The 8,698-nt window shown below is 41.7% G+C and overlaps 2 protein-coding genes across 6 annotated transcripts; both read left to right on the top strand.

The window, feature by feature from the left end:
• The first annotated feature begins 394 nt into the window (after positions 1–394).
• Positions 395–5,421, top strand: LOC311509970 (afadin- and alpha-actinin-binding protein B). 5 transcript variants are annotated; one of them, XM_084575430.1, is made up of 13 exons: positions 395–532; positions 636–687; positions 870–973; positions 1,039–1,107; positions 1,542–1,665; positions 1,758–1,836; positions 1,918–2,038; positions 2,452–2,596; positions 2,714–2,817; positions 2,903–3,064; positions 3,298–3,416; positions 3,502–3,664; positions 5,239–5,421. In XM_084575430.1, exons 2-12 carry the CDS (start codon positions 636–638, stop codon positions 3,626–3,628), a joined length of 1,206 nt encoding a protein of 401 aa, XP_084431556.1. In that variant the 5' UTR covers positions 395–532; the 3' UTR covers positions 3,629–3,664; positions 5,239–5,421. The 5 variants fall into 5 exon arrangements, with proteins under 5 accessions (XP_084431556.1, XP_084431557.1, XP_084431555.1 ...); XM_084575431.1 differs by having other exon boundaries at positions 396–532; positions 3,565–3,664; XM_084575429.1 differs by having other exon boundaries at positions 399–532; positions 3,298–3,412; positions 3,565–3,664.
• An 872-nt stretch (positions 5,422–6,293) lies between these two features.
• Positions 6,294–7,619, top strand: LOC311509969 (nanos homolog 3-like). The gene has a single exon (XM_084575426.1). It carries the CDS (start codon positions 6,403–6,405, stop codon positions 7,084–7,086), a length of 684 nt encoding a protein of 227 aa, XP_084431552.1. The 5' UTR covers positions 6,294–6,402; the 3' UTR covers positions 7,087–7,619.
• The last annotated feature ends 1,079 nt before the right edge of the window (positions 7,620–8,698 follow it).

The following is an 8,698-nucleotide window of genomic DNA, read 5'->3' as shown; positions in this document are numbered from 1 at the left end:
AATGACCACCTTTGTGATGCTGTTTCACCACGGACTGATCATTATAACAGTCACGAAGGAGGCCTTAGTGCGGCAATGTTATATTAGAATGTGTTTGTTTTCTGATGTGTATTTGTAAGAGAAAAAAAAATTGTAATATGTTCTATGCTTGCTCTGTTCATGCTCATGAACAATTAATACAATAACAAACCCAGAGACGCCTGTTAGATGACACCACATGACGTGACGAGATGAACTTAGGACTTCATGCTCCACAGAAGATTTTGGAGAAAAAAAAGCTCATCTAATTGTAATCAGCTGAGTGAGTCTCAGGGATCAACAGGGCGACTCCTCCTGTCATGGATCTGTCTTTTAATTGAACTCTCCAGAAAGTATCTTATATGAGAAGTAGTTCAAGCCTAAACACTGGTTTCTTTGGGAGCAGTCTGCCCAAATAAGTCTCCAGAAGCAGTTAGTCAGTGATAATTAGCACAACTGTCATCAGCTGGGCACAAGAAACGCTGCATCTCACCGAGGAAGTTTTACTGCTCAGGTATGGATGGATGTGAATTGATATATGTATTAGAGTTTGTTGAGCACAGTAGATTTGTGAGTAATATTTCCACTCGTCCCAAATATGTGAATGTGGCACCCAGATGGCGTCCAGGTTTGGCCAGAGGAAAGTTGGAAGACGGCAGGAGTACCCAGGTAATTAACTTCACCTTGAAACTGAAATGCAGGTACACATGATCGAAAGCCTCCAGAGAATGGATGTTGGGAAATCAGTTGGGTCGTATCCTCCTTCTGCTCCCACTTACCACCATGTTTCTATCTTTAATTTCCTCCTTTCTCTCTCTCCCCCCCCATCTCTCCGGTATACTACGCTACAGATTTGCTTTGGAATCCCAGCCTGAACCCTTTGAATGAGCTCCCTCACAGCGCCTCTCGGTGGCTCGACGGGGAGCAGCACGGGGGCCAAGAGGACTCACTCAGGGTGGGTAAAAATTTAATGAGCAAAACGGATTGCAAAACCTCTGAGTAAAAACTCTTATTTTGTAGGAGCAATTAAAAGAGATGGATGAGCATGTGGCCAGGCTTCAGGACGTGCTGAAATCTGAGCGCGTCAAAGTAAGATGCATGTCTTTAAACTGCACTTGCCACTTCATTTGATACTCTAGTGAAAATGAACACATTCTAATATAACAGCCCTGCACTAACTCTTCATGAAGCTTCATGTTTGCTGAAGGTATTCAGCATTAGTTTCAAATAACAGAGAGACTTGTTGATTCAGCTGTGTTTTCATTGTGGTTTTTTTGTACTGTTGAATTATGACAAGCCCATTGTAGTCAGTTGGTTAGCCTTAATCACAGAAGCACCGTTCACACGGTCAAATGACCACCTTTCTGATGCAGTTTCAACATAAACTGAACACTATACCAGTCATAAAGGAAGATTTAGTGCCAGACTGTTATATTAGAATGCCTTCATTTACCTAATGTACCTAATGTTTTGGAAAATCAGTGTATTTACCCCCTTCTTCTGAACATATTTCCTCTTGTCAGTCCCAGCGTCTGCAGCTGCACTGTAACCAGCAGGAGGCGGATTTGAAGCGTCGAGAGCTGCACAGCAACAGACTGAAGGAGCGTCTCTCACAGCTGACCGACAGACACAGAGAGAAAGGACCCTGTGAGACTCAGTCCCGCTGGATAAGGCTGTTTGCTCGCATCCTGAAAAAAAAAATAAAAATAATAATTCTCTTCTTACGTTTTTCTACCCAGCCATAGAGGTGCTCAACTTTCCACCTGGAAACAAAGGCAAAAGAGAACCACCATTCAAATCCTTCAGGTCTACTGCAAAGTATGTAATTTCTGTGCACTTTCCGATCTTTGCCTTTTTTGTTCTGTTTTTAATATTCACTCGTTTATCTCCGCCTCGCAGACGGGAAGAGACAACACTGCGTCTGATGCTGGAGCGCAGAGAGGCAGAGCTCAGAGAGGCGATGAAGCTGCGTCACAGCCTCACCACTTTACTTCATGCCCTCAGAGTGGACATGGAGCAGGTCAGGAAAGAATAAGGAGTCCTTTAAACTTGAAAGAATGATGGTTAATAGCACACCCTTAATCTAAAAGAAATGATCAATGATCAATGATCAATGATTCAGCTATTTTGAGCCAAAGCTGACAAAGATGATCAGTCAAAACAAGCTCCCTCTAGAAGCTGTTCTGGAGGTTAAATGTTCCTTCAAACATGACCTTTTAAGTTACCATGAATTTCTACAATTGAACATGTACAATTCCGTGATAAAGGAAGACTGTGTGAATCAATCAAAAGGTAGTAACTCCAATAAAGAGTTTGTGTTGAGAGTGATTTGAAGTCTGGATATCAGAACTGAGCCTTGAATACTGAGATCCATGATGATAAACCCAAGGTTCTTCTTTCAATGTAACAAAAATGTCCAAACTTTTATTTAAGACCCTGTCAGACTCAGTAGGTGCGGCCCAAGATGTAGACAAAAGGTTGGATCAAAGTGAGGCGGCGCTGGGTGAGCATGTGACGGGGGGAGTCGTCCAGAGTTGGAGACAGGTGCAGAGGAGACTTTGGGACATGCTGTCTAAAGGTAAACAACCCTGCACAATCTCTTAAGAGAAATATACCAAGTGTTACTTTTATTCGGCCAAACCAAAGACTGAAATGACTCTAAAGGAAAACATGGTGTGCTCTCTTTTGAACGCAGGCACATCTGCTGCAGGTACAGACCAAGACAAGCTCATGAACCAACTGGAAACTGAACTGAAAGAGAGTCAGCAGCTTGTCAGGATACAACAGCAGCTGCTGCAGGTATACCTCCATCATGTGGCCCATGCACTTTCCTCAGTTGAACATCTGTGTCGGACACAAAATCCTCTCTGGTCTCTTATTGTAGGATGGCCTTGCTTCCCCTGTCCCCTCTGAACTCTCTGATTCCTACTTTTTGGAAGAGTGGGAACGTCTTCAAGCGCACTGGGCGGAGCTCGATCAGCATCGGAGGACTTTTGAAAGGGAGCGACAGTCCTTCACCGACGCCGCCATCCGACTAAGTCATGATGTGAGCAAAAAAAAAAAAAAAAGAGGACTGGTATGGAAAGGAATGACTGGATCATTCTGTCACATGCTGTTTGTAACTCTCAAGTATACAACTCAGTGATGTAGCAGCTCTATTCTAGGTATTCTGTTTGATGGTCGCTGAAAAGCTTTTACAGAAGCTTCCTCATACCTGAGGTGAAGAGCAGGCCTAAAATCCATTTTTTTCACTGCGTACATTTTGTCTTGTGTGTACAGCGCCGTGATTTTGAGCAACACAAGGCCTTTCTCGTGAAGCAGCAGTACCTGTGTGACTCCCCTCTGTTGGGCAAAGGAGCTCCAAGCAGAAACAGGAGAGAGAGCACCAGTCTCAGTGAGTGAGTGAGCTGGAGGTTTTAATGCGGTGGACACAATTTAGTCGAAATGTCCTAAACTAAAAGCTTTCCATGTACTTGAGTCCAGATTTTTCAGATTTGGGGCCTACCAGCATATCTGGCTGTCTTCCCATTACTCCTTCGTCCACAGAGTCGGGTACCGCCGCCGTAAACGGATCACATCAAACAAGAGTTCAAACCCCCAGCACTCCTGAGCTCTACTCTGCCCTTAGTTTGTCATACAACTGCAGGTTAGTCGAGACTCACAGCAGCAGGGGTTTGTACATTCAGTGCCCACAGAGTACTTCATTTTCTATCGAATCTAAATTCTGGTTTTCCAAAACATAAAAAATGATGAGCAGTCTTCAAATGCACTCATACTGTAGATGGTGTCACGTAAAATGTGTTACTGTGACTAATTTCTAGATGGTATAAAGATTTCACATTTAATGTGTTGAGCAACATTTCTTTTTCTTTCACCGTCATCCCCAAATAACACCCTATTTGGCCATCCTTAGATTCTTGTTTGGAGGATTTTTACACCTTCTTCTTTCTTGGTTCACATTCCTGGGCCGTCATGCATGCACCGCTTTGACATCTACCCACAGATGCTGAATGACGCTTGGGCTGGGGTATTGTGAAGGCTCGGCTTGCACTGCCCCATCTTGTTCCTGCATCACAAAACCAAGTCACCCTGTTTCATACTCAAAGAGGTGTTCATGTCATTCAATCCTGCACCCCTCCCTCAGGGGTGTTAAGATGTTTATTTGAAAATTTCTAACAATGATTTTTGTGGTGAGGTCAGACAACGCAAAGCTTTTCTTCTGATGACTCTTCATGAAGGTTGCGTTTATGCAGCATCAGTGCACCGCCTCTCCATAGGAGACTTGAAGGTCTTTTTCAGTCAGGAGTGATCTGCAGCTCTCCTGGAACGTTTTTAAGATCTCAACTTGACGAACACCATTACAGTTAACTGTCACTTCTCAATTACATCAGGAAACTGGTACTTGAAAACTATTTGCTATACTCTTAGTCTTTTTCTGCCTTCTTGGCATCAAATGTTTTAATTTTCAGTACCAGGCAGCTGACTAGAGGAGCCCATGACTGCTGACAGTTGAGACAAGGTTTGAGGAGTCACAGTAAATATGCAACATTTAACCTTTCCTAAATACTGTAAATTATTTACATCTTAATAAGCAAAATAAGGACTGAGAGCTTGTGAAAAGTTATGAGACCTCAATCTTCTTGTTTGCCCGAACATTAACTTGGTGCTCCTCTCCAAAACACAAAGCTAAAACAAAGACAAATGGACTTTGAGTTTTGTTGAAGACCTTTCACCACTCATCCAAATAGCATCTTCAGTTCTGAGTGATGAAACATCAACACACAAACAAGTCAAGTTGACATTTAAGCTTTTTTTTTTTTTTTTAAAGCACCATGTCTTTAAAGATTCGCCATCATCAATGTTCAGACACATGCTCCTTTTCATTTTCTTTTCACTTTGAAAAGAATCTATCATGAAATCAAAAATTATAGCCTAAACTTGCACAAAAAGGTGAAAAATAATTTCAGATGATTTTCTACTTATTAACTATTCAGTGTAACAGAAACCTTTACACGCCACTGTATGACGCCTGATCACTCACCTGCACTCAGCCCACACTATTACCTGCTTTTAATAAATTTGACTTAGTGTGGCACTGGTGTGAGATAAACAAATACTACTTCTCTTCAGTGAAAGCTGTGCTAGTATGAAAGTCTACTTGGTGTTGATGTTGATGTTCTCCAGGCTGTTATCACTTTGCCATCTCCTGTTTCCCATTAGACCCAGAGAGCTTGATGACCAGTCAGAGACATGGGATGGTGTTTCAGAAGGGATGGTGCTCACACCACAGGCTTCACATTTAGACTGGTCATTTTAATACAGTACTGAGGATAAACAGTGCCTGTTAAAGCACGCCGTAAACTACCGTATGTCCACTTTTTAAAATAATCAATAAAAACTACTTTTTTCCCACACCTGCCTTGTTTTTTCCCCCCACATGAGCAGTCTTGGCTCATCATCCACTTGCGTATTTCTGCTGAAAACAGGAGAGTACTTTTAACATTTAGAAGACTGGAAAGGAGAGTGGGAGTGAGTGGAATAATAATAAATGCAGTTAATGAATTCTTTCTTTCACATATTCATGTGTTGCATTTATGAAAGTTTAAATATGTATATCATGAAATCAAGAGTCACAATTTATCAGCTTTTTTTTTTTTTTTAAGGCTTTATACACTTTCTTGCAGGTTTATTATGTACACTAGTGAAATTCATTCTAACAGTCCTGAACTAAATCTCCATGAAGGTTATGATATTCTGTTTTAGTTCAAAATAAAGAGCTGTTGATTCAACTGTGTTTTCTTTTTGGAGGCTGTGGACTGTTGAATTGTGTTGTACCAAGATTTGTTTCCATTTAAGTGAGCCATCTAGACTCAATAACACGCTTTGGTGTTTAATTCAATCCAGTTTCACGGCACAACAAACTGATCATCCAGTTAAATGACCTCCTCTCTGACGCTGTTTCAATATAAACTGAACATTAGAGCAGTCATGAAGGAGGATTTACTGCAGGACTTTCATGTCCTTTATTTACCTATTTACCTAAAATATTACCTAATGTTTGGCGAGTGAGTATACAAGTTGTATAAGATTTTGTTCCCTTGTGACCAACGATTAAAATAGCTTTTTTTGATTGGTGGAAACTGAGACTTTAACTCACCTGCACGTGTCTTGCATGAGCTCACGTGATTTGCCTGCTGGCTCCGTGGGTGTGTCTTTAATTGCCACTTGTTCTTAATTACCAATCACAACTTCTTTTCTCCTGTGGCCTTGCTACTGAGTTGCAGTGGACTTGTAAGCAAATATTTCAAAGACAACAACTGGATCGTCGCGGTTTGAGGGAGCCTGTCAGACCTGATACAAGAACTCCGGCGAGAAGGAGCTAGAATGGACTGCGCGCTTTGGGGGCTATTTCGTCACCTGCCGTACTTCATGGAGCCCAACAGCAAAAGTTTTCAGCCCTGGAGGGACTACATGGGACTGTCTGATACAATCAGAGAGATCCTGGACCCGAACGCCGCCTCTGAGTCCTCCCTCCCGGCGTCCCAGCCTCATCACTCGGAGTCTGGTGATCTGAGCCAGGCTTTGGCTTCTGTGAGTATTAACGCAGTTTGCCAAAGTGACCCCGGAGCAGGCGGTGCGCCTGATCTCCCCCGTGTGTGTGCGCAGACAGGTTCATTGGCTCAACTGCCCCCAGGTGACGATACGCACTACGCACCAGATTCCTCTGGTGCTGACAAACCAAACGCAAGGATGCTAGCGCCAAAACCGATGGCATCCTGGGGCCCAAAAGACCGCAAGAAGAAGACTCGTTTCAAAAAGCATGAGCCGGCAGCATGCCCCCCTTCTCCTAATCACATGTTCTGCAGTTTCTGCAAGCACAACGGAGAGTCCATGTTGGTGTATGAATCCCACTGGCTAAAGAACCAGGCAGGAGAAGTTGCATGTCCCTTTCTGCGCCAGTATGTGTGTCCTCTGTGCGGAGCAACGGGGGCCAATGCTCACACCAAGCGCTTCTGTCCTAAGGTGGACTGGGCGTACAGCTCCGTGTACGCCCAGTCTAAACGCTGAGCCAGGTAGCAGGCAGCCAAAAGCTGCACTCCTTTTTTTATTTTTTTTATTTTTATTCATTTATTTCGTGTGGGTTTATTTAGTGTGTTTTGACTATGTGTGTTTGGTTTGCTTTTAATTTGCACGTTTTTGCATGTTTTATATAAAGCTTTTATTAAAAGCAGATTGTAACTGCTACCAAAGCTGGTCTTTTTTCAGCGTTACCTACTTTAACAGCGCCATTTTGGCGCCTGACTTTAGTACAGTACTTCAAGAACGACTACCAGGTACTATGTTTGGGAGGAGAAAAATGTTTGAAAAGAAAAATGTATGTTTGTTATGCATGCTTTTAAAACGTGGTGGAGTGACCACTTTCATATTTTCCTGTCCATGCACTCAGTAAAGCACTATCAAACATTTTGTAAGACATACACTCATCAGTAACAGAAAAACTACAGCATGTAAACATCATGTGACCATGTCAGCATTTTAAAATATGTAAATATAAATAAGAGTGACTTCTTCTGCTGAGGTGTGTAAATAAATACCTGTTCCTGTGACATGCAGTAGTCTTGTTTTTTGATTACGACTGCACCTGTGACATGTTTTTGTTTTCCTCCAATTCCTTTCTCAGGACCACCTTGAGGTAATTTTTTTGTGGACCCAAGAATGAGTACATTTTGGCAATTTTATTGTTTTGCCACAAATCAAAATTTCACACATTTAACAGGAAAATTAAAATGTCACCTCGACTGTGACTTGAATGTTATGCAAAAAAAAAAGTCTGAATTCAAAATCTTTGCTTCAAATTTAATGAGTCTGGACCACTATGGAAACATTCAACCACAAAGTTGACTTTTATATATATATATATATATAATTATTTTTTTGGCAAGTGTCGTGAAACTGATGTGTTGCATTCTTTGTAATCTTTATTTATGGAATTACTTTGCAGTTGTCTCAGGTGACAGATAACATTCAGATCACTGACTCATACTACAGCCAGCTGTATTAGTTGTGAACCAGAAAAACTAGTAATCAGACTGAACACTGAAGTGAAATATTTAAACGTTCTTATAAGTGACTTCTTTACCCATGAACAGTTTGGGGCAACAGTAAAGTCGGGGTGGAAAGCATATACAACAAATCCTCAACGTCTGGAGCTCCCTGAACTTTTGCTGCTACGGCGCAGGCCCTCCAGCTCTCGATGAGTGGTCATGACCTTTTGACTACAAAAAAGAAAGAGGGTAAATCTTCAGTTTTGGCAGCAATTAAGTACATTCCTTCCACCAGATTTGTTTTACAACTATGAGATGTCCAGGTAAGTTGGAGATTTTAAGTGTAAGTGACAGAGAAGGAATCTATTAGTGGAAAGGGATATATTCTAAATATTTTTAGACGTGGTAAAGTTTTATCAAAGCTGACGTGTAAATCCTTCCAAATGTTAGTTTCTCTTACATCTACATACTTTTCTGTGTTTAGAGCAGAGATACATGGACGAAAGTATTGGCACCCCTGGAACTTTTCCAGAAAATGCACCATTTCTCCCAGAAAAAGTGTTGAAATTACAAATGTTTTGGTAGACACGTTTATTTCCTTTAAGTGCATTGGGACAACACAAAAAAGCAGAAGA

The sequence above is a fragment of the Chelon labrosus genome, assembly GCF_963514085.1.
Source record: "Chelon labrosus genome assembly, contig: SCAFFOLD_286, whole genome shotgun sequence".
Classification (NCBI taxonomy): Eukaryota; Metazoa; Chordata; class Actinopteri; order Mugiliformes; family Mugilidae; genus Chelon; species Chelon labrosus.
Note: the sequence above shows the minus strand (reverse complement) of the source record. Positions and strands in the feature narration are given on the sequence as shown.

Excerpts from the sequence above, each read along its gene's own strand:
- LOC311509969 (XM_084575426.1), top strand. The coding sequence starts at position 6,403 with ATGGACTGCGCGCTTTGGGGGCTATTTCGTCACCTGCCGTACTTCATG.
- LOC311509970 (XM_084575427.1), top strand. The coding sequence starts at position 636 with ATGGCGTCCAGGTTTGGCCAGAGGAAAGTTGGAAGACGGCAGGAGTAC. Across the intron at positions 1,108-1,541 it reads TGAAATCTGAGCGCGTCAAA|TCCCAGCGTCTGCAGCTGCA; the intron begins GTAAGATGCATG and ends TCCTCTTGTCAG. Across the intron at positions 2,597-2,713 it reads TTGGGACATGCTGTCTAAAG|GCACATCTGCTGCAGGTACA; the intron begins GTAAACAACCCT and ends TTTTGAACGCAG.